The sequence below is a fragment of the Narcine bancroftii genome, chromosome 2, assembly GCF_036971445.1.
Source record: "Narcine bancroftii isolate sNarBan1 chromosome 2, sNarBan1.hap1, whole genome shotgun sequence".
Taxonomy (NCBI): domain Eukaryota; kingdom Metazoa; phylum Chordata; class Chondrichthyes; order Torpediniformes; family Narcinidae; genus Narcine; species Narcine bancroftii.
In genome coordinates, this window is record NC_091470.1 from 117,392,906 (window position 1) to 117,418,971 (window position 26,066).

General features: G+C 43.8%; 1 protein-coding gene across 2 annotated transcripts in view; it reads left to right on the top strand.

Annotated features, from left to right (window-relative positions):
• The window catches only part of cox16 (cytochrome c oxidase assembly factor COX16), a 92,767-nt gene that overhangs the window by 14,077 nt on the left and 52,624 nt on the right, over nt 1-26,066 (top strand). The window contains exon 2 of one of the 2 annotated variants that reach the window (XM_069915292.1): nt 22,310-22,387. The exons of the other annotated variant lie outside the window; for it this stretch is intronic. Within the exon in view, the coding sequence (XP_069771393.1) occupies nt 22,310-22,387 (78 nt within the window). The remainder of the gene's footprint in view (nt 1-22,309; nt 22,388-26,066) is intronic. 2 annotated transcript variants of the gene reach the window in all.

The following is a 26,066-nucleotide window of genomic DNA, read 5'->3' on the forward strand; positions in this document are numbered from 1 at the left end:
AATTTTCAGCAATATGTATGGACAGAGCAGAGCACCTCTGTGGCCATTCCCTTCTGTTTTAGATACTGTTGGGTATGACCTACCAGGGTAAAGTTGCAGTGGTCTGGTCTCTGGTATGGGGACTGGCCCCTCGGCTCAGGAGGGAAGGGGGGAGAAAGAGAAGAGCTCTTGTAATTGGGGACTTGCTGGTTAGGGGGGTAGATGGGAGGTTTGCTGCATGAGATCGGGGCTCCCGGTTTGTATGTTGTCTCCCTGGTGCCAGGGTCAGGGATGACTTTGATCAAGTTCACAGCATTCTGGAGGGGGAGAGCGAGCAGCAAGGTGTCATGGTTCACGTGGGGACCAATGACATAGATAGAAGTGGGGATAAGGTCCTGAAGAAAGAATGCATGGAGTTAGGAAAGAAGTTAAAAAGCAGGACCTCAAGGGTGGCAATGTCAGGATTGATACCTGTGCCACGTGCTAGAGAGATAGGGATAGGAAGATGTGGCAGGTGAATGCGTGACTGAAGAGTTGGTGCAGGGGGTTCGCAGGGGGAAGGTCTGATTGTACAAAAGGGACAGACTGCACATGAACTGGAGGGGGACCGATATAATGACGGGCAGATTTGCTGGAGCCGTTGGGGAGGGTTTAAACTAGATTAACGGGGGTGAGAATGAGAATGCGAGGAGTAGGGAGGAAGAACATCTAGATTTGAAGGGAGAGAGGAACCAGAATGTTAAAATTAATGAAGGGGGGTGGGGGTAATAATAGATGGTAATAAAAGGAGTGAATATGGGGGACATTCTCAAGTGAATATATTTCAATGCAAGGAGCATGGTAAGAAAGGTGGATGAGCTTAGAGCATGGATTGACACATGAAAATATGAAATTGAGGCCATCAATGAAACTTGGTTGCAGGAGGGGCATGTTTGGCAGCTAAATATTCCAGGATTCTGTTGCTTTAGGAATGATAGAACATTGCTTGTTAGAGAAAACATTACAGTGGTGCAATGGCAGGATAGATTGGATGGTTAATCCAGTGAGACGATTTGGGTGGAAGTGAGGAATGGAAAAGGCATGAAAACACTAATGGGGGTGTATTATAGACTGCCTAATGGGCTGAGAGGATTAGAGGAGCATATTTGTAAGGAGATAACATATATGTATAATAAACATCTTTGGCTTGGCTTCGCGGACGAAGATTTATGGAGGGGGTAGTGATTAATGTAGATTTTAACTTTCCACACATTGGCTGGGACATCCATCCAGTATAAGGACTGGATGGATTGGAGTTTGTCAAATGTGTTCAGGGAAGTTTTCTAAATCAATACATAGAAGAACTGACTAGAGAGAGGGCAGTATTAGATCTCCTATTAGGGAATGAGATAGGTTGGGTGACAGAGGTTTGTGTTGGGGACACATTGGGTCTAGTGATCATAATAATATTAGTTTTAGGTTAATGGGAAGGATAGGGCTGGCTAAGGTTGAGATTCTTGATTGGAATAAGACTAATTTCGAGGAGATGTGAAAGGATTTAGAAGATGTGGATTGGGATCATTTATTTTCAGGGACGGATGTAACAGAAATATGGAGGAGATTCAAAGAGGAAAGTTTGAGAGTACAGAGTTGGTATGTCCATGTGAGGATTAAAGGAAAGGCTAGAAAATATAGGGAGCCTTGGTTTTCAAGGGATATTGGGAATTTGGTTTGGAGGAAGAGGGATGTGTACAACCGGTATAAATGGGAGGGAATAAATGAGGTGCTTGAGGAATATAAGGAGTGTTTTTTTAAAAAAAAAGAGAAAGAAATTAGAAAGGCTAAAAGGAGATAGGAGGCTGCTTTGACAGGCAAGGTAAAAATAAATCCAAAGGGTTTCTGCAGGTACATTAAAAGTAAAAGAATAGTGAGTGATAAAATTGGGCCCTTTGAGGATCAGAGGGGTATGTGAGAAGTGATGGGGGGAAATTTTAAGGTTTTTTTTTATTCAGTATTCAGTAAGGAAAGGAATATTGAGCCAGGTGAAGTAAGGAAAACTAGTGCGAGGTCATGGATAATATACAAATTAATGAGGAGGTGGTATTGGCTGTTTTAAAGAGAATAAAGATGGATAGATCTCCATGTCCTGACAAGATATTCCCTTGGACCCTGAGGGAGGTTAGGGTACACATAGTGAGGGGGGGGTCCTGTCAGAAATATTTAAAATGTCACTGGCCACGGGGGAGGTGCTGGAGGATTGGAAAGTGACTCATGTTGTTCTGCTGTTTAAAAAAAGGATCCGAAAGTAAACCTGATAATTATAGGCCTGTGAGTCGGACGTTGGTGGTGGGTAAATTAATGGAGAGTGTTCTTAGAGATGATATATGCAATTATTTGGAAAGGCAGGGATTGATTAGGAGTAGTTAAAATGGTAGATTATGTTTAACAAATCTTATAGAGTATTTTGAGGAGGTTACTACGAATGTTGACAAGGGGAAGGCTGTGGATGTTGTCTATATGGACTTTAGTAAGGCTTTGACAAGGTTCCGCACAAGAGGTTAGTTAGGAAGGTTCAAGCATTAGATGTTGACGTGGATTCAACAATGGTTAGATGGGAGATGCTCTAGTATTTGCCAAAGCCCTTTCCTGCTCACGGTGTCGAAGGCTTTGGTGAGGTCGACAAAGGTGATGTAGAGTCCTTTGTTTTGTTCTTTGCACTTTTCTTAGAGTTGTCTGAGGGCATAGACCATGTCAGTAGTTCCTCTGTTTGCGCGAAAGCCGCACTGTGATTCTGGGAGAATATTCTCGGCGACACTAGATATTATTCTATTTAGGAGAATCCTAGCGAAGATTTTGCCTGCAATGGAGAGCAGTGTGATTCCCCTGTAGTTTGAGCAGTCTGATTTCTCGCCTTTGTTTTTGTACAGGGTGATGATGATGATGGCATCACGAAGGTACTGAGGCAGCTTTCCTTGGTCCCAGCAGAGCTTGAAAAACTCATGCAGTATGTCATGCAGAGTTTTGCCGCCAGCCTTTCAGACCTCTGGGGGGATTCCATCCATACCTGCTAATTTGCCACTTTTCAGTTGTTCAATTGCCTTATATGTCTCTTCCTGGGTGAGGACCTCATCCAGCTCTAGCCTTAGAGGCTGTTGAGGGAGCTGGAGCAGGGCGGATTCTTGGACTGAGCGGTTGGCACTGAAAAGAGATTAGAAGTGTTCTGACCATCGGTTGAAGATGGAGATCTTGTCGCTGAGGAGGACTTTGCCGTCTGAGCTGCGCAACGGGCTTTGGACTTGGGGTGAGGGGCCATACACAGCCTTTAGAGCCTCGTTAAAAACCCCTGAAGTCGCCAATGTCTGCGCTGAGCTGGGTTCGTTTGGCGAGGCTAGTCCACCACTCATTCCCAAATCACCTCACTGGATTAACCATCCAATCTATCCTGCCATTGCACCACTGTAATGTTTTCTCTAACAAGGAATGTTCTATCACTCCTAAAGCAACAGAATCCTGGAATATTTAGCTGCCAAACATGCCCCTCCTGCAACCAAGTTTCATTGATGGCCTCAATATCATATTTTCATGTGTCAATCCATGCTCTAAGCTCATCCACCTTTCTTACCATGCTCCTTGCATTGAAATATATTCACTTGAGAATGTCCCCCATATTCACTCCTTTTATTACCATCTATTATTACCCCCCACCCTTCATTAACTTTAACATTCTGGTTCCTCTCTCCCTTCAAATCTAGATGTTCTTCCTCCCTACTCCTCGCATTCTCATTCTCACCCCCCATTAATCTCATTTAAACCCTCCCCAACAGCTCCAGCAAATCTGCCCGTCATTATATCGGTCCCCCTCCAGTTCAGGTGCAGTCTGTCCCTTTTGTACAATCAGACCTTCCCCCTGCGAACCCCCTGCACCAACTCTTCAGTCACGCATTCACTTGCCACATCTTCCTATTCCTAACTCTCTAGCACGTGGCACAGGTATCATACTAGAGCGCCTCGGATGCCCCCCAAAGTTCCTCAACATGGTTATCCAACTGCACGAAAACCAACAAGGTCGGATCAGATACAGCAATGAAATCTCTGAACCCTTCTCCACCCTTCTCCATTAACAATGGCGTGAAGCCAGGCTGCGTTCTCGCACCAACAGTCTTTTCAATCTTCTTCAGCATGATGCTGAAACAAGCCATGAAAGACCTCAACAATGAAGACGCTGTTTACATCCGGTACTGCACGGATGGCAGTCTCTTCAATCTGAGGCGCCTGCAAGCTCACACCAAGACACAAGAGCAACTTGTCCGTGAACGAGTTTTTGCAGATGATGCCGCTTTAGTTGCCCATTCAGAGCCAGCTCTTCAGCGCTTGACATCCTGTTTTGCAGAAACTGCCAAAATGTTTGGCCTTGAAGTCAGCCTGAAGAAAACTGAGGTCCTCCATCAGCCAGCTCCCCACCATGACTATCTCTATCGGGCACACAAAATTCAAAACAGTCAACCAGTTTACCTATCTCGGCTGCACCATTTCATCGGATGCAAGGATCGACAACGAGATAGACAACAGACTCGCCAAGGCAAATAGTGCCTTTGGAAGACTACACAAAAGAGTCTGGAAAAACAACCAACTGAAAAACCTCACAAAGATAAGCGTATACAGAGGCGTTGTCATACCCACACTCCTGTTCTGCTCTGAATCATGGGTCCTCTACCGGCATCACCTAGAACGCTTCCACCAGCGTTGTCTCCACTCCATCCTCAACAATCATTGGAGTGACTTCATCCCTAACATCGAAGTACTCGAGATGGCAGAGGCAGACAGCATCGAGTCCACGCTGCTGAAGATCCAACTGCGCTGGGTGGGTCACGTCTCCAGAATGGAGGACCATCGCCTTCCCAAGATCGTGTTATATGGCGAGCTCTCCACTGGCCACCGTGACATAGGTGCACCAAAGAAGAGGTACAAGGACTGCCTAAAGAAATCTCTTGGTGCCTGCCACATTGACCACCACCAGTGGGCTGATATCGCCTCAAACCGTGCATCTTGGCGCCTCACAGTTTGGCGGGCAGCAACCTCCTTTGAAGAAGACCGCAGAGCCCACCTCACTGACAAAAGACAAAGGAGGAAAAACCCAACACCCAACCCCAACCAACCAATTTTCCCCTGCAGCCGCTGCAACCGTGTCTGCCTGTCCCGCATCGGACTTGTCAGCCACAAACGAGCCTGCAGCTAACGTGGACATTACCCCCTCCATAAATCTTCATCCGCGAAGCCAAGCCAAAGAATGATGGGAGATGCCAGAGAGTAGTGGTGGAAAATTGTTTGTCAAATTGGAGGGCGGTGACTATTGAAGTGCACCCAGGATCAGTACTGGGTCCATTGTTAGTTTGTCATATATATTAATGATCTAGATCTGGTGGCCAACCTTTTAATTTTACATTTTTAATTTAGACATACAGCACGGCAACAGGCCATTTTAGGTCACGTGTACGAACCAGGAGTGTAGGTTAATTGGGCGCCACGGACACCTAGGCCGAAATGGCCTGTTGCTGTATGTCTAAATTAAAAATGTAAAATTAAAAGGTTGGCTATCCTTGTTCTAGATCATAGGGTGGTAAATTGGATTAGTAAGTATGCAGATCGTACAAAGATTGGTGGTGTTGTGGACAGCGAGGAAGGTTATGAAAGCTTTCAGTGGGATATAGGACAGTTATAAGAGTGGCTGAAAGCTGGCAGATGGAGTTTAATACTGATAAATGTGAGGTGCTACATTTTGGTCGGATTAATCAGCAAAGGTTATACACGTTAAATGGTGGACAATTGAGGAGTGCAGTAGAACAAAGGGATTTGGGAATTCTGGTACATAATTCCTTGAAAGAGGAGTCACACGTGGTGAAGAAAGCTTTTGGTATGTTGACCTTCATAAATCAGAGTATTGATTACAGGAGTTGGGTTGTCATGTTAATGTTAAATATTGTGTGCAGTTTTTATCGCCGAATTTCTCCATCCTCAACATTCATTGGAGCGCTTTCATCCCTAACGTCGAAGTACTCGAGATGGCAGAGGTCGACAGCATCGAGTCCACGCTGCTGAAGATCCAGCTGCGCTGGGTGGGTCACGTCTCCAGAATGGAGGACCATCGCCTTCCCAAGATCGTGTTATATGGTGAGCTCTCCACTGGCCACCGTGACAGAGGTGCACCAAAGAAAAGGTACAAGGACTGTCTAAAGAAATCTCTTGGTGCCTGCCACATTGACCACCGCCAGTGGGCTGATATCGCCTCAAACCGTGCATCTTGGCGCCTCACAGTTTGGCGGGCAGCAACCTCCTTTGAAGAAGACCGCAGAGCCCACCTCACTGACAAAAGGCAAAGGAGGAAAAACTCAACACCCAACCCCAACCAACCAATTTTCCCCTGCAACCGCTGCAGCCGTGTCTGCCTGTCCCGCATCGGACTTGTCAGCCACAAACGAGCCTGCAGCTGACGTGGACATTTACCCCCTCCTTAAATCTTCGTCCGCGAAGCCAAGCCAAAGATAGGAAGATATCAACAAAATGGAGAGAGTGCAGAGAATATTTACAAGAATGTTGCCTGAGTTACAGGGAAAGGTTGGGCAGGCTGGGACTTTATTCTCTGTAGCGCAGAAGGTTGAGGGATGACTTGATAGAGGTATTCAAAATTATAAGTGGGACAGATAGAGTCAATGTGGACAGGCTTTTCCACTGATTCAAACAAGAGGTCATGGATTGAGAAGGGAAAAGTTTAGGGGAAACATGAGAGGGAATTTCTTTATTCAGAGAGTGGTGGGAGTATGGAATGAGCTGAAGTGGTAGATACAGGTTTGATTTGAAAATTTGGATAACTATATGGATGAGAGGTGTGGAAGGTTGTGAGCTGAGTGCAGGTCAATGGGACTAGATGGGAGAAGGCATTCGGCATGGACTAGAAGGGCCAAACAGGCTTGTTTTTGTGTTGTTGTGATGGGAGATTTTAATTTCCCAAATATCGATTGGCATCTCCCTAGTGCAAGGGGTTTAGATGGGATGGAGTTTGTTAGGTGTGTTCAGGAAGGTTTCAAACCATCACCTGAGTTTTCTTGTAGATAAGCCGACAAGAAAAGAGTCTGTACTTGATTTGATATTGGGAAATGAACCTGGTCAGGTATCAGATCTCTTAGCGGGAGAGCAGCTTGGAGATAGTGATCATAATTCGATCTTCTTTACATAGGAATAGACAATGTGGCAAATGTTCAGGGGATATTTGTGTGAAGTTCTTCATGGGTACATTCCAATGAGACAGGGAAGTTATGGTAGGGTACAGGAACTGTGGTGTACAAAGGTGGTATTAATATATGTGTGGGTAAGCTTACAGAAGGTTCAGAGAGCCAGATAATGTTAGAAAGGACCATGGGCAGGATTAAGGAAAACGCCAAGGCATTCTACAAGTATGTGAAGAGCCAGAGAATAACACATGAAAGAGGAGGAACTAGCAAGTTTGACAGTGGGAAGTATGTATGGAACTGGAAGAAATAGCAGAGGTACTTAACGAATACTTCAGTATGCACTATGGAAAATGATCTTGGTGATTGCAGCAGTTTGAAAGGTTGAGCATGCAGATATTAAGAGAAAGGATGTGCTGGAGCTTTTAGAAAGCATCAAGTTGGATGTCTCCAGGACTATATGAGATGTATCTCAGGCTACAGTGGGAGGCAAGGGAGAAGATTGCTGAACCTCTGGCGATGATCTTTGAATCATCAATGGGGACAGGAGAGGTACTGGGGGATTAGAGGGTTGTGGATATTGTTCCTTTATTCAAGAAAGGGAGTAGAGAAAGCCCAGGAAATTATAGACCAGTGAGTCTTACTTCAGTGGTTGGTAAATCAATAGAGTCAGGATTTATGAACATTTGGAGAGGTATAATGTGATTAGGAATAGTCATCATGGCTTTGTCAAGGGCAGGTCGTGCCTCATGAAACTGATGGAATTTTTTGAGGATATGACTAAACGCATTGGTGAAGGAAGAGCAGTAGTACCCAGACCACCCACACATTTGAGGAACAACACCTTATTTTCCATCTGGGCACCCTCCAGCCAGATGGCATTGACATTTCTGCTTTCTATTAAACCTGCTCACCTTTTCTTTCCCCTCCCCCCTTTCCTGTCTTTCCAGTTCTTCCACCCACCCGGTCATCCCCCCTCCCCCTCATCACTGCTGTCCCCTCCCTCCTTTCTCCACTTATCATCTCCTGACTTTGCCACCCCTCTTCCCCCCCACCCCCCATCCTTTCGATCGGACGCCTGCTGGAATTTTCTCATACCTTGATGAAGGGCTCAAGCCCAAAACGTCGGTTCTGTATCTTTACCTTGGTTACATAAAGGACACTGTTTGACCTGCTGAGCTTCTCCAGCATTTTGTGTTTTTACTTCAGATGCCGATCACCTCACTTCTGGAAGGATGTGGAAGCCGTAGGAAGGGTGCAAAGGAGATTTACAAGGATGCTGCCTGGTTTAGGGAGCATGCCTTATGAAAGCAGATTGAGCGAACTCAGCCTTTTCTCGTTGCAGCAGTGGAGAATGAGAGGTGACCTGATAGAGGTGTTTAAGATGATGAGAGGCATTGATCCTGTAGATAGTCGGAGGCTGTTTCCCAAGGCTGAAATGCCTGCCCCTAGAGGACACTGATTTACTGTGTTGGGGAGTAGGAACAAAGGAGATGTCAGGTAATTTTTTTAAGAGAGTGGTGGGCATATGGAATGGGCTGCTGGCAACAGTAATGGAGGAGGATACATTGGGGTCCTTTAAGAGACTTCTGGATAGGCACATGGAGGTGAAAAAAATAGAGGGCTATGGAAAAGCCTAGTTATTTCTTAGGTAGGGACATGTTTGGCACAACTTTGTGGGCCAAAGGGCCTGTATTGTACTCTAAGTTTTCTATCTTTCTATGAAAGTCATAGAAAGTACTGAGTAGAGCTCAAAAAAATAACAAAATCTCCCCTTCTCTATGTGGACTCCATCTACCATTCCTGCTGCCAGGAAAAGACAACCAACTTACTGAAAGATCCATCACATCCTGGAGACCTCTTCCACATACAATTAAGAGTGCAAAAGCGCGCAACAACAGGTTTAAAGACAATTTCTTCCCTGCAGTCATCAGGCTCCTGAATGAACCCCATCACAGAGCTCTCATGCTGCCCTTGCTTGGCGCTTATTGATTTTTATTTGTAATCCTGTACTCTGTAAATTGTACTCAAGACGTGGCTGTATGAATGTGTTCATATATGAATTGTTCTCCGTCTACTAAATATTTTGTGATGAATAATCTCAAACCTAAACTTAAGGAAAAAAACGTAGACAGAGCTAATTTTAGGCTCTGAGAGAAGGAATATAAATCTCAGTAGTTCATTGTTGTAGAGGTTGAATAACTCCTTTCCTGGTGCACATGCAGCAACTCTGAAATAGTTGGGGAAGTTAATGGTAACCTTTCTATTTTTACAAACCTATTGTGAGAAAATAGTCCTTCCACTGTCTATTTTAAGAGTTAAAGAATGAAGTTATGCTAAAGATATTGAAGTTGTCCTCCTAAAGGGATGGATTATGCTGGAGTAGGGTTTGCAAATATCATGTTCATCACCAAAGTATTTCTACCTGCATGAGTTTTCATTCATGGCGCATCCTAAATAAATGTATTTCTTCTTTCAACCAAGTATTGTAGGTACGTAGTATTCTGCAGAAGGCATCGTCCAGTCCGTAGCATAGGAAATGAGGCCAACTCTTTACGTTTGCGCACCTTTCATTCCCCACTCTCCATCCGAGAGGGGCATGAAGGCCAGTTCTAAACCTGTTCCTCCTTTGACTTCGAGATCTTCACACTTTCTCCGAACCAGGGATTGAACTTGCGATCTTTGTAGACACAGAGGATTTTGCTTGGCAGATCCTTCGCCGCAAACATTTTTTAATATCATCTACCATGAGATGTGGTTTTGTTGAAACATTTCTGAGTGATGCTCTTGGTGAATCGCTGGGTAGCTCTATTTGTCCAAATCCCAAAATAGTGACCTGGTCTCATTTTGTGACCCAGCTAATGGAAATTTGAAATGGCTTGCTTTTCACTTTTAAGAATTGGATTTTTAAGAAAACTGGGCACCATAAAATCCAACCCTGCTGTGGACATGATTGAATGAACCTTCTACAGAGGTCAGGAGAAACATTGAGTTCTGAGTGACTTGGGTGCTGAGAGGTTGCTCCTCCGGGATTTGTATGAGAAAATCTAATCTCTTGTTAAATGTTAGCAGATTGATGAACCAGAAGTTTATTATTTTCTAACCATTCCATTTCACTTCAACAGTCAAGTTATTCACAGCTATTGATTGTTCTATATTTAAAAGCTCCATGGTTTTCAAATTTGCATTTTGTACTGCATTACACTTGGTGCTGAGTTGAGATATTTGCATTTCATCACGTAGATGAGCAGAGCACTTAGTGCTGCAATTCTGGAAAAACCGAGGACACTTTCAGAGAGCTGACAGTGTGTATAAAAGCAAAAGGAAGTCTGGATGATGTTCATGATTCTTTATTAAAAGCCAAATGACATAAATTATCTTTTACCTTTGGGATTGGCCTTGCCTTGTGGTAGATGAAGTGGAGAGTTATCAAGTCAGCCCAATAGTGTACGATAAATCTAATACTGCATTATCTTGACCCTGAACCACTGTAACATATTGGTAGCAAAATTGACAGCAGCGTGCTCATTCTGTTTAATATCTTCATGCTTTTTTTGAGAATTGCTTCTTCATTTGTATCAACACATCTTCTCTATGGCTGGGAGTAATATTTGTGGTATTTGTCTGGTATTTCTGCAAGTATTCTGCAATCGATAGAGAACCATTATTGAAGGCAGTCATTGCCATTAAGGAATGATTTCAAGTACAGCAGCATTCCAAGGTCATCGCACAGGGTACACTTTGTACTTAAAGGTACCCTTGCATTTTGGATGATGCACTGTGCTCAGGTCATATGCTTATTCCTTGAAGACGGGCTCAGGCCCGAAGTGTTGGTACAGTAATATATCTTTACCGTCTATTGATGTTGTGAGACCGGCTGAGTTCCTCCAGCCTTTCTGTGTGTTTTTTACTACATTCAGACTTTCATGTTTAATGTGGATCTGGCTTCAGACATAACTTGTGCCAGTGGCATTCTGAACTTGCCCTAAGGTTTTCATTCTTGATGCTTTTTTTTCATTTTGTATTATTGAAGCTGAAGATCTGCAGCTGATGTCAGGAATTCATCTATTAGTATCTTGTCAGTATTATTTGCTTGTCTGAAATGATTGCCTGCATATCTTTCAACTTATTAAGACAATCGATTACACTGGACTACAAATTTTTTAATAAAAGTTTACTTCCTTAAAACAAAATTGGGGATTATGATAAGGCTGATTTGTTGTATCATGTAGGAAGTTGGAGAAGCATTAAATTAACTTTTGTTGAATTTAGCATGTTTAATCGCATAATGATGCTGACGCAATAGTTCAACTGACCTAAAAAGCATCTGATGCCTCTCTGGTCAATGTCCAACGATAGTCGGCCAGCATTGACGGATTCCAGTTGCCCTGATTCCGCTTTTCAATGGTCATAATATCCTGGTGAAATCTTTCACTATGTTCGTCACTGACTGCACCCAGATCAGCAGGGAAGACGTCCAAGTGCGAATGCAGAAAATTCATTTTCAATGGCAAGTTACACTTTGTGATTTTGTAGGCTTAAAGTAGTCTTAAAATATGACGAGAAATCACAAAATAGGTTGCAGCTAAAAAAAGGTGCGTGATAAGAAAAAAAATTAAGATGATTTTCGTGATCAGCAGCCCAAAATCCATTTAAAAAAAAACACTCAAAAGTGTTCAGGAAGAAAAATCTTCGTTGTCCAATGTTATTATAGTAATGGGTCTTTCTTGGTGCAGACATTTAGTGTACCTTAAAGGAGAAGCTGGGGGAAAATGGAGCTGTTTCTCACCACTCCAGTGTCCTCAGATGCTGTCTGGGTGGAGCTTTTATATTCTTTCTATGACCCCTTGGGTTCACTGATTGCTTCTGTTCCCTCCTACATCCTAAAGACGTGGAGCTTGGTATGTTGATTGACAGTTACAAACTTCTCAAAGTGTATTGAGTCATGCAGCATTGGATGGGTGCTTTGGCAGACTTGGGATGGCATGGTTGGCATAGCAGTTAGAACCTTTACAGTGCCAGAGTTGGGGTCCAGGGTTCGAAACCTGCGCTGTCTATAAGGAGTTTGTACATTCTCCCCATATCTAGTGTGTTTCCCCAGAGGCTCCCACTGTTCAAAACATACCATCAGTGTAAGTTAATTGGGTGGCTTGGATTTGTTGGTCGAAATGGCATGTCACCATGCTGTATGTCTACATTCAAAAGCTTAATTTACTCCACTCATCTAAGGTGGCATTCTGGGCTAATCCTGCACTTGGTCCATATTCTTTCAAGCTCCTCTGTCCAAATCTGTCCAAATGTCTTTTGAGTGAGTGAGGGCTGATTAAGGACAGGCAGCTTGGCTTTGTGTGTGGTAGGTTATGTTTAATGAATCTTGTAGAGTTTTTCGTGGAGGTTACTGAGAGGGTAGATGAAGGAAAGGCTGTGGATATTGTCTATGTGGTGTTTAGTAAGGCCTTTGACAAGATTCCACATGGGAGGCTAGTTCAGAAGGTTCAGACACTATGTATCCATGGGGAGGTTGTAAACTGGATTCGAAATTGGCTGAATGGGAGAAGACAGAGTGGTGGTGGCTGGTTACTTCTCAGACTGGAGGGCTGTGACTAGTGGTTTGCCTCAGGGATCGGTGTTGGGACCATTGTTGTTTATATCAATGATCTGGATGATAATGTGGTGAATTTTTCAAGTTTTCTGATAACACAAAGATAGGAGGTGTTGTGAGCAACAAGGAAGATTTTAAAAGCTTCCAGAGGGATCTGGACCAACAGGGAGAATGGGGGAAAAAAATGGAAGATGGTGTTTAATGCAGACAATTGTGAGGTGTTGCATTTTGGAAGGACATGCACAGTAAATGGTAGGGCACTGAGGAGTGCGGAAGAACAAAAAGATCTGGGAATACAGATACATTATTCCCTGAAGATGGCATTGCAGGTGGACAGGGTTGTAAAGAAAGCTTTGGCATCTTAGCCTTTCTAAATCAAAATATTGAATATAGGAGTTGGGACGTTATGTTTAAGACATTGGTGATGCCAAATTTGGAGTATCGTGTGCAGTTCTGGTCACCTAACTACAGGAAGGAAATCAATAAGATTGAAAGAGTGCAGAGAAAGTTTACTAGGATGTTGCCAGGTCTTCAGGAGTTGAGTTACAGGGAAAGGTTAAGGAGGTAAGGACTTTATTCCTTGGAGTAGAGAAGAATGAGGGGAGATTTGATAAAGGTTTAAAAGATTATGAGAGATAATAGACAGAGTTGATGTGAATAGGTTTTTTTCCACTTAGATTGGGCCAGGTAAATGAGAGAGGTCATAGTTTTAAGCTGAAAAGGGAAATGTTTAGGAAGAACATTAGGGGGAAGTTCACTCAGAGAGTGGTGGGAACATGGAATGAGCTACCATCTGATGTGAATGTGGGCTCACTCTCAAGTTTTAAGAATAAATTGGATAGGTACATGGAACAGAGAGGTCTGGAGGATTATGGAATGGGAGCAGGTCAAACGGACTAGTGGAATAATAGTCAGCACAGACTAGAAGGGCCGAATAGCCAGTTATCTATGCTGAAGTGTTCTCTGATTCTATTTTGCCTGCTTCAACAGCTTTCACTGGCAGCCCCTCCCAGACATGGACACCCTCTGAATGTGGGGAAAAAATACTCTTGTAATTCTTTCCTCTTAAACCTGTAGTTCTAGAATGATCTACCCCAGGTAAAAAGCCTGTGAGGATTCAGTTCATCTGTGCGCCTCATTATTTTATAATCCTTATTTACACCCCCCCCCCACCCCCCCAGTGGAGACATTAGTCATTACCATCCACAACTGTGATCTAGAAGTGATCCATGAGCTCACATACTTGGGGGCCAACCATTAGCGACACACTCTCCCTTGATGCTGAAATCAATGGATGTATTGGCAGAGCAGCATCAATCCTTCCTGGACTCTCCTCGTGGGTCTGGGAGAATCAGAAATTTGCTGCAAAGACCAAGAGTGCTGTGTACAATGTATGCATTATCGGCATCCTCCTGTATGGTAGCAAGACTTGGACCATCTAGTTACTCCAAGACTGAAAGGAAACTCAACAGTTTTCACCTGTACAGTCTTTGCCGCATCCTCGGCATCACCTGGAGAGACAAAGTCCCATATTCTGAGGTCCTCTCCTGTACTGGACTTCCCACAATGTTAACGCTTTTAAAACAATGCAGACTACGCTGGCTGGGCCAAGTCCACCATATGAAGGATGGTAGACTGCCAAAGGACATCCTCTATGGAGAACTAGCAGCAGGCAAGAGGAACATTGGTAGACCCCAGCTTCACTTCAAGGACCTCTGCAAGCACAACATGAAAGGCTTAAAAATTAACAGAGAATGCAGAGAGGATACAGCAGATGACTGCAACAAATGGGGAGGTTCTCTTCATCAACACCTAGAGCAAGGTGAGAGAATGATCTTGAGTCAGTTTGGGGAGCGGAGAGCTAGGAGAAGAGCACAGCAGTCCACAATGCAATGATGCCCTATATTTTCAGCAACTGTGGCAGAGCCTGCCACTCCAGGATCGGCCTCTATGGCTACATTTGATGCTGCTTAAACAAGCCAGTGGTGCAATATCCATGGTCGATCAAGACCGACAGAGACCAAGAGAGAGAACTCTCATCTTCCTCTGCACCGGAGAATAAAGATTCTCCTGAGAGCTCAACCCCTCCCTCCAATCAGAATTGATTGTCATAAACAAGTCACATAATTTGGTGTCCAGGTCAGATCCTGGTGATTTTTTGTTTGCTTGTTTTTCTTTATTTTTAATTGTTATAAGGGTGAGAGTCGATGGGTGGATGGAGAGTGTTTGATGGCTTAGACCCTGTTTGCCTTTGACTCCTGGCCAATAAATAGCCAAAACCAGCAAAGGCATTTTATTGCAATTGTCCTGTTCTCCAAAGTAATGAAGCAGGTTCCACTGTAATTATTTTCATCCTCCTTCCTTGGTTTGAAGATTGCAAAGCACTACAGTTTGAATCAAGAGTTTTTTTCCATTTATTTCTGTGGATGGTTCACTGCATTGATGGTAGTTTATTCTGCTGACCGAATGCAAATGTGAAGTAGTTAGTCCATGACAGAAAATGAGAGTGCAACACGACTAGCCCAGCTATTTCATAAATGGCTGTCTTTTAATTTCTGCTCTTGCTGACCCGGGATCTTGTGAGTGGCTTCCCTGAACTGTTTGTGAAAGCCATCTTTTGGTTTCTTTTTCTGCCTGGTGAATCTATGGTAGTGTAAATGTTTAATGTTTAAATTGTAAATGTTTAAAACTTCACTGCATTTTGGCTCAGTACAGATATTGGCATGAAATAAGGTTTCCGTTTAATACTTAACAGCTATTAAGGTCTGTTCATCACATTTTCAAAATGTGTCAAATTGATGTCAGCTTGCATTTCAAAATCCACAATATGTGACTGAAAAACCCCTTTATCTAATCGTGGTTGTGGGAACATTTAATATCAGCTCAGCTTCCTCTCTCCACCTTTCACATTTCAGGGTAATTATTGGAACAACCCAATGCTACAGAATTCAGAGACTCTTCTCTCTGAGATCTCTCTGCTCATTGTTCCTGAGATGAAATGTTTTGGATGTGAAAAGTTCTGCACAGCTGGTTATTGTTCTGCAGCAATCAACCACGCTGACTAAAACGGAATCAAACCAATTTTTTTTAAATCCCCCATCACCAAAGTCAAAAAGTGTGTTAACAGCTTTCATGATTAAAAATACACCCTGTGGTATATTTTAAATGGATATGCACTTTGTACTTGATAGATAAAATAGAATAAGAATTAATGCTGTAAAGGTTTAAAGGTGCACTATAAAGAATGTGTTTATTGTCATGTACTTTTTATAAAGTACACAAGTACTGAAATTCTTGCTGCAGCCAAGCAGCTACTTCATTTATAAAACAACAGTATTGTAGTGAGTGGTGCAGTGAACAAGCACTACAGGAGTCGTCTGTGAGCCTGAACCAACAAGACTGTTTAATGGAACCTTTGCACGAGCTTAAATAATTACAGTTGGAGCATTATTACCATCACCTGACCCCAGAGATCACACACCTCCCAGAGTTCTTTGCGCACGCTCGCAGCCACTGGGAACTCCCGATCCTGCGGGAGGCAACAATGACAGACGCCGGTTCACCACATGCCCCCCCCTTCCCATCCAGAACCAGAGTTCAGAGGTGACACTGCAGTCTCCCTTATACAGTTAGAATGGGCCAGCTGACAACCTCAGCACCAGGGGCATGCTACCTGTATCGTTTGCTCCAGGTCCAAATGTGCTGGCTTAAGGCGATCTACAGAAACAGTCTCTTGTTTGCTGCCCATGTCTAGAGCACATGTTGTGACACTGTTGCGCAACACCTTAAAAGGGCCCTCGTTTGGCCAAGGAGCACATACTGGCAGTCCTTCAGCTCAGCCAGAACGTAGAAAGTCAGAAGTCCATGCCGTGTGGTCAGGACCAGTTGCTATACACCCACCTTCTCTCTCCGACGTGTCAGTAAAGAAGTGGGTGACTCCTCCTGCCCATGAGCTGCCAGAATGAAATCACCTGAGACTTTTGGGGGGATCTATATATCAGTTCGGCCAAGGAAGTAGCCAGATCTTCTTTTGCCACAGTACATATACCTAACTGTACCCAGGGTAATTTGTCCATCCAGTCTGGACCCTTGAGGTGTACCATGAGGGGTGTCTATATGTGTTGATGAAAATGCTCCACTATTCCATTAGACTGGGGATGATAGGCCATAGTACATTGTAGCTGCATGCCCAGTAACTGTGTGATTGCAGTTCATAGCCCGGTCGTGAACTGTGCCCCTCTGTTAGAGGAGATATCCATAGGTAAACCGAAGTGGGCTATCCAATTAGCAATGAGGGCTTGTGTACAAGCTGTAGTTCTGAGAGCGGAACAACCTCTGGCCATCTCGTAAATCTGTCAACCCAGTAAAAAGGTGAGTAGCACCTCTGAACGGGGTAATGGTCTGACAATGTCGAGGTGGATATGATCGAATCACCTCTGTGTTGGAGTGAAAGTCTGCAGTGAAGTCTTGTGGCACTGAACTTTGGAGGTTTGAGATGGGATACATGTCCTTGCCCAAACGCCAACTTGCTTGCACAATCCATGCCACATGAATTTGTCCACCATCAGCCTTATTGTCACCCAAATAGAAAGGTGAGCCAAACCATATATGGCATTGAATACCCAATGTCTCCAGATAGTAGGGATGATTGGTCTTGGTTGTCCAGTGGACACATCACAAAGCAGCGTGGAATTTGCTGGTCCAAACTTCACGTCCTCTAATTTCAGGCCTGAGATGGCAGTGCAATATGCGACCATCTCATTGTCTTCTTGCTGAGCCGCTGCCAAAGCCATATAGTCTATTCCCGGAACAGGAGAATGGACTGACGCGATAGTTGTGTGAGCTAATGTGTCAGTGACCAGATTGTCTCTCCCCGTGATGTGCTGTATAGTAGTTGTGAACTATAAGATGTATGAGAGCTGTCATTGCTGTTGGGCTGACCATAGATCTGACACCTTGGAAAAAGCGAACATGAATAGCTTGTGGTCTGTAAAAACTGTGAACTCCCTTCCTTCCAGAAAGTAACAAAAAAGTCATATGGCAAGGTAGAGGAGTTCTCTGTCAAAAGCGCTGTACTTTTGTTCAGGGTGCCTCAGATGGTGACTGAAAAAGGCCAGGGGTTTCCAGGTGCCATTGACCAGCTGCTCCAGTACCTACAACCGTGCTTGATGCCTTGTCCATGAGAGCCGTCAGCACGCTGATCTGTGGGTGCACCAGCATGGTTGTTTTCGTCAATGCTACTTTGGCTTTTTCAAATGCAGCCGTGGCCCCTTCATCCCATTTCAGCTCTTGAGGTTGTCTAGACAAGACCTTGAAAAGCGGCTGCATTATTCTGGCAGCTGCCGATATGAAACAGTGCTAGAAATTTATCAGGCTGACAAACTCTTGCCGCCTTTAATGGTAGACAGTTTGGGGAACTTGTGGATGGCCTCGACCTTGGATGGTAGTGTGACTGCCCCTTGTTGATCAGTGTGATGACCAAGGAAGTCGATGGTCGTTAGGCCGATCTGGCATTTGGCAAGATTAATTACTAAACTATGCTCGTTGAGCCACTGATGAAGATGTGCATGGTGTTCCTTGACAGGAGTGGCTGACAACCAGGATGTCGTCCAAATATATAAACACAAAGTCCATGTCCATGAGTTGTTGAAAATTCTGGGCTGCATTCTTCAAACTGAATGTCATATGGAGGAACTTTAAAAGCCCAAATGGGGTAATGAGGGCTGTTTTTGGAATGTCATCCGGATGAACTGGGATTTATTGGTAACCGCGTAGTAGATAGATCTTGGAAAAGATATTAGCATTGTGTATGTTCACTGTAAAGTCCTGTATGTGGGGAGCTAGGTATTGATCTGCTATTATAATCTCGTTAAAGTGATAATAAGACCTCCAGCTACCAGATGCTTCGGGAACCATACGAAGTGGGGATGCCCATGGGCTATTGGAGTGCCGAACTAGCCCATCTCCTCCATTCTCCTGAATTCCTCTTTGACCAACTGCAGTTTGTCTGGAGGCAGCCTGTGAGCTTGTGCATGAAGAGGCCATTCGTCGAGATATGGTGCTCTACTCTATGCTTGGGCTGGGGCGGCGTGAACTGCAGAGTGACGATGCTCGAAAAGTTGGCCAGGATTTTGGCGTGAGTAATGTGGTAGATCGTAATGCGAGTGACTCAAAAGTCTTTAATGACCTTTTCGATCCACAAGGAGGCAGTGTGCTCTTAGAAAGTTAGCACCCCCAGCAGCAGCTGAGACATGTCAGCGATGGTGAAGGATCATCTGAATCTGGAAGAGCTGGATTGAATGGTATTGTCCTTACCCCGTACAATCTGCTGCTGTTGTTGGTGGCTGTCAGGGAAGACCTCTTCTTTCCAGAATGTGTATCCGAGCCAGGGGGGGGGGCAATACACTAACCTCTGCTCCAGTGTCGACAAGAAAACATCGACCCGAATACCAATTCCACAGGTAGAGGAGGCTGTCCTTGTGGCCAGCTGTCATTGCCTTTATCGACTGCTGGCCTCAGTGTTTCCCGACTGTATGCGGGGAGGGGTCTGCACTGGCGGGCCGCAGCTCCCTACCTTTGATGATAATAGCAACCCTGCTCTCTCCCGGTACCTCTTGCCGCTGAGTCTGACCCCTGCACCTCTGTCAGGGGTAGGTATAGCTCACACTTTTTGGCGTGGTGCCATCACATGATCAACAGATCCTTGTGCTGTTTGGCATGCCGTAACTCATCCGCACGGGCAGCCATTCGATGGGGATTGCTGAAATCATCGTCCGTAAGGGGTAGATAGATGTCCTCTGTCATCTGTTCCTTGACAATCTGCTCGAAAAGAAAACCAGGCTTTTGCCCGTCCCTGAGCGCCAGCATCTCATTCATTACTGCAGAAGGTGTGTGGTCACCTCGGCCTTCCACATGAAGGACCTCGCCACCCTGTTCCTGCAGGCAAGTCCGAAACTATGAATGAGAAGAGCTTTGATAGCTTCATGCTTATTGTTGGCTGGAGGCTGGTGTAAAGTCGACGATGAGTACCACAGTGTTCTGATCTAGCGACGCGACGACATAGCAATATTTCGTAGCATCAATCTTTCAAAGGTGAAACTGGGCCTCAGCCTGCTTGAACCAAACCTGTGGTTGCGAGTCCAAAAAACCGGTAGCTTGAGTGCAAGGCCATTCTGCATATCTATAGCAAGGTCCAAAAAATTGTTTTGGACCATCGGGGACACCACTGTAGTGAGTGGTGCAGTGAACAAAGCACAACATGAGTCCTCTATGAGCTGAACCAACAGAACAGTTTAATGTTTAAACAAATACAGTTGGTGCACCATCACCATCCCCTGACCCTGAAAGTTGCGTGCCTTCCAGAATCCTTTGCTCCTCTCCCCACCCCCCTCCAAGCCACCAGGAACTCCCAATCCTGTGGGTGTCCACAACGACGGATGCTGTTTCAACAATGGAGTGGTGCGGTTCGCCACAGTATACAGTTAATTAATTTTAAAAGTGATCGTAAATATGAAGGTAGCAAATTTTCAATTTCCATTGTGCAAGGGGAAAAGTGTTGAAACCACAAATATGACTGTTAGTGTTATTTATTAGAGTAGTAGGAGAAGATTCGAAAACTATTGGAAAGAAGCAGCTTTTGAACCAAGAAGTGCTGGTCTTTGGCTTTCTGTGCCTTCTGCCCGAAATTCACAGTGAGAAGAGGTGATGTCCAGGATGATGGGATCCTTTTAAAGGCAGCATCTTCCAAAGATACAAACAATGGATGGGAGGTCGGCAAGGTTTGCTGCTCTCTATAGCTTCTGTATTCCTGGGCACTTGCATTTCTAAACTAGGTCACGTTGCAACCGATTCGTACACTTCAAATCATGCATGTTGAAGTTTGATAACTTATTCCACAACATGCTAAATCTCCTCCGACTTCTTGGGAAGTAGAGGCATTGGTGTGCCTTCTTTGTGGTTGCCTTGTTGGAGTTCTTCAATTTACAAACATCTTGTTTCCAAATTTTCGCCATAGTGCATTGACTCTTGCAGGCATGCCTATTATTTTTACAAGGGTATTTTTCTGCAACCATTAATGCTCTACTCTCCGTGCATGGGACACTTCACCAAAATGCTGCAATGCATTCCACCCATGAATTTCCATGCAAAATTTTGCGGCACCCAGTCTCGTTGATGTAGAAGAAGCCACATTGACAGCATCAACACGAGATTGTTCATATAAAGCTCTACCTCACTGAGAAGGGTTGTTTCCTTGCAGTTCTGGTCACTGAATTACAGGAAGGATGGCAACAAGGTAGAGCAACTGCAGAGACGATTTACGAAAATGTCACCTGGGTTTCAGCATCTAGACTACAAAGAAAGATTGAGCATATTATGTCTTTATTCTTTGGCTCGTAAAAGGTTGAGAGGGGATATGATAGAGGTAGTTAAGATTATGAGGGGGATAGTTAGAGTTAGTTAGGCTTTTTCCTTTGAGGGTAGGAGAGATTGAAACAAGAGTTAAGGAGCAAAAGTTTAGAAGTAACATGAGGGGGAACTTCTTCACTCAGAGAGTGGTGGCTGTGTGGAATGAGCTTCTGGGAGAAGTAGTGGTGGCAGGGTCCATTTTGTCATTTAAGGAAAAATTGGATAGGTATATGGATGGGAGGGGAATGGAGGGTTATGGACAAGGTGCAGGTAGGTGGGACTAGAGGAGAGGATTTAGTTTGGAGCGGACTAGTAGGGCCGAGATGGCCTGTTTCCGTGCTGTAATGGTTATAGGATGGTGAGGGAGATGGTATAGGGAAAGTTATAATGACACCTTTGCAGGGAAAAGCTCATGGGGACAAGGAGGGGTAAGCAAATCAAGAAGAAAATGATCTCTGTGGAAAGTAGAGGATGGGGAGGGAAAGATGTGTTGTAGCTGGTAAAATATCAAAGAATGCTGATAGGATGAAGTAAGGATTGGGGGATCCTCTACCTCTCTTCTCAGATCAGTTCTTCAGAATATGTGCTCCTTCGCCTTATGAAATGGCAGAGGAGGATCGTGATGCCATGTGACTACTGCTTCTATTTCCAGTGTAGTTTGCCAATTTGAAGCAATCTGGAAAAAGTACAAAGGAGGCCATTTGGTCCATTGTGGTTTTGCCAGACCTTGGAAACAATCAATCCCTTCCTCCTGCTCTTTCCTCCTATCCCTGCAGATTTTTCTCTGTATCTATCCATTGCCCCCAATGCCCTTTCAGCATGGCCTTCCACATCATTGTAACCAGCAGGATTTTATTAAAGTTCGTTATTTTCTACTTAAACCTGCAAATCCTGATTTTCTATAAAGATTTCTTTCTATATGCTCCATCCAAAACCCTTTTAATAATTTTGAGTGTGTGCATTCCATTTCCCCATTACCTTCTTGGGTTCTTGCTTTTATTTTTAGCATCTCCATGTATCTGAAGGGTTTGACTTTTCTTTGAGCCAGTGGTTCTCTGGGTATTTCTGCTTTGATGCTGATTTACTTCAATAACACCAATCTGCTTTCATTTCCACACAGCTACTTATTGTTGGAGGATCATTTGGTCTCCGTGAATTTGCTCAAGTTCGGTATGATGTCCAAAAGGTGAAGAGAAAGGTGAGTAGCGGAAGAAACTGCAAGCAATGGGATGCTTAATCTGGCAAGTAGTGTGGCGATCGGAAATCGGTCGGGCAAAATGAGCAGTGTTGCAGCTGCAAATCCCCAGCCAGCCATATCAGCCTTAACTCTGCCTTGCTTTGATGCTCAGGACTTGCATTGGAAATGCTGAATAACATTTGGTGATGTAGTAACTGCTGAAACTTTTCTGTCATTGATTTCTTGAAATAACTCGCTAGTAAAGTAATTGCATTGTTAATGCTGTTAATAATGGAAGTATATTTTGCAGCATTGGAGCTATATGTACAGTTTATTTGCAGTTAACTGAATAGATAGACAATGAGATAGACAACAGACTCGCCAAGGCAAATAGCGCCTTTGGAAGACTACACAGAGTCTGGATAAACAACCAACTGAAAAACCTCACAAAGATAAGCGTATACAGAGCTGTTGTCATACCCACACTCCTGTTCGGCTCCGAATCATGGATCCTCTACCGGCATCACCTACGGCTCCTAGAACGCTTTCACCAGCGTTGTCTCCGCTCCATCCTCAACATTCATTGGAGCGACTTCATCTCCAACATCGAAGTACTCAAGATGGCAGAGGTCGACAGCATCGAGTCCACGCTGCTGAAGATCCAACTGCGCTGGGTGGGTCACGTCTCCAGAATGGAGGACCATCGCCTTCCCATGATCATGTTATATGGCGAGCTCTCCACTGGCCACCGTGACAGAGGTGCACCAAAGAAAAGGTACAAGAAATCTCTTGGTGCCTGCCACATTGACCATCGCCAGTGGGCTGATATCGCCTCAAACCGTGCATCTTGGCACCTCACAGTTTGGCGGGCAGCAACCTCCTTTGAAGAAGACCGCAGAGCCCACCTCACTGACAAAAGGCAAAGGAGGAAAAACCCAACACCCAACCCCAACCAACCAATTTTCCCCTGCAACCGCTGCAACCGTGTCTGCCTGTCCCGCATCGGATTTGTCAGCCACAAATGAGCCTGCAGCTGACGTGGACATTTACCCCCTCCATAAATCTTCGTCCGCGAAGCCAAGCCAAAGAAGAACTGAATAACTAGTGGTCACCGACTTGGGAGTTAACATCCCACTATGTAATTGGATCATGAATTTCCTCATCTCCAGACCACAATCAGTGAAGGTTGGTAAGAACATTTCAGGGCTGCATTCTTAGCCCCCTGCTCCACTCACTTTACATCTACGACTGTGTGACTTGGTATGACAATAATACCATCTACACATTTGCCTATGATACCACGGTAGCAGGTTGTATAAAGGAAGGTGATGAATCAGCATACTTGAAAATGTGGCTAAATGGTGCACCAACAACAACTTTGTACTCAACTATTAGGGAATATGCAATCATTAATTGATTTAGGATTAAATAATTATCAGATTTCTTTTATCTATTTAGGTTTAGCAGTGGCCAAGAAATGTATAGCGTTTACTTGGAAAGATAGAAATATATTAACTTTGGACTGGTGGTATTTAGAGATGAAGTCTTGTTTAATTATGGAAAGGATATCTTTTTCAATCCAAGATGAGATGTCTTTTTATAAGTTGAAGTGGACTCCATTTGTTAAGTATATGCAATTAAGTTTGATTTAAGTATGGTCTTAGATGTGATATTTTAGATCTGATAAATTTTTAAATTATTTTCATTTGTCATATTTTCCTTTTTTTTGTGTGTTTTTTTTAATACATAATATTATTAATTTTACTAATTCTTCACTCTTTATTTTGGGGAGGGGAAGGTTGGGTTTTTTTATATATAGATTTTTAGTTGTTGTATATGTAAGGGGGGGGTTAGATTGAATTAAGTTAGGTTATTAATGTTGTATTGTAATTATAATTATTTTATTTTATATCTTTTCTTTAAATGTAATATTTCTTTTTATTCCTGTGATAAAACCTTTAAATAAAGTTTTAAAAAAAACTTTGTACTCAACGTCTCCAAAACTAAGGAGCTGATTATTGACTTCAGAAAAGGAAAGCCAGAGGTATACAATCCAGTGATCATTGGGGATCAGAGGTGGGGGGGGGTGGGGGAGAGTTCTTGGGCATCATTATATCAGATGATCTTTCCTGGATCCATCGTGAAGAAAGCACGTCAGCACCTCTACTTTCTCAGGAGTTTACAGAGGTTTGGTATGACACAAGGGACCTTGGCATCATGGTCTGGTATGGGGACACTCATACCCCCGAGTGTAAAGTCCTCCAAAAGATAGTGGACACAGCCCAGGACGACAGGCAAAACCCTCCCCACGATTGAGTACACCTACGGGGAGAGCAGCAGCGATCATCAAAGGCCCACATGACCCAGCACGTGCTCTGTTCTTGCTGCTGCCATCAGGAAAGAGGTGTAGGTGCCACAAGGCTGGCTCCCCTTCCCCCATCAGACTCCTCAACAACAAACTCATTCAGGGACTCATTTAAGGACTCTTACCTGTGCAGTTTATTGGTTTTGTTTTGTTCTCTCTGTATTGAACAGTCAGTTTGTTTTATATTTGTTATCTGTTTACAGTTCTTTTATTTGTTTACATATTTATGTTGTATAGAGTTTATTTTTTGCACCACCAATTAGTGGTAATTCTGCACCCGCAGGTAAAAGGAATCTCGGGGTTGAATGTGATGTCATGTCTGAACTCTCTGTTGTTCATAGTAAATGTGTGCCTGGTTGAACTGCGAGACTGCTGAGTGCAGAAAGTGGTGATTCAGGAAGGCTGGCAAAGAAGGCGATTGGCAAGCTTGCATTCATTGGTCAGGGCATTGAGTATAGGAGTTGGGATATTATGTAACAGCTGTATGAGATGTTTGTAAGGTCACATTTGGAATACTTTGTGCAATTATGCTTACCTTTCAAAAGGATGTCATTAAAGGGTGCAAAAAATTAATAAGGATATTACTGAGCCAACAGTGCTTGAGATAGGTCGACTGGATAGGTTTAGACTTGTTTCCCTGAAGTATTAGAGGTGAGAGATAACCTTGTAGAAATATGCAAAAACGTTAGGGATAAAGATAAGGTGAATAATGTTCCCCAGAGTAGGAAACTCTACAAACTAGAGAGCATAAGTTTAAACAGGAGGAAAGATCTGAGAGGAAACCTTTTCATACAAGATGGTGCTTGTGTGGAGTGGGCTGCCAGAGGAAGTGGCGGAGGCAGGTATAATTATTTGGGCTGGTTCATGATTAGGAAAGAGAGATGCATGGATCAAGTGTGGGCAAGGAAGCATGGACAAGTTGAACTGAAAGATCTTCAGCTTCACTATCTTTGTTTCTATTATGCATCAATGATTTTTACAAATTCTTTCAGCCCTTAGGTACATCTTCAGTAGATTTTTTTTCTTTATACTGTATATCTCATACAGGCAACCAAATAGGGAATTATATTATTGAAATCTCTCTTCAGCACGTCGTATGGCCATGTCTAAAGCTCCTTTCACACTTGCAAGTGGTCCCAGGAATTAAAGGCCAATTAGCCTTTAAACATTCTAGTGTGAAAGGAAAATTGTCTCAACGCCGGCATCCTAGTGCAATCCCTGGCACCTGCAGACGCCGGCATTGCAATCAGGCAAGTGTAGAATGGACAATTGCATGATGGGATTAAAATGACCCAAGTTTTTGTGTGAGTGCAGGAACATGAAGGAAGAAAAGAT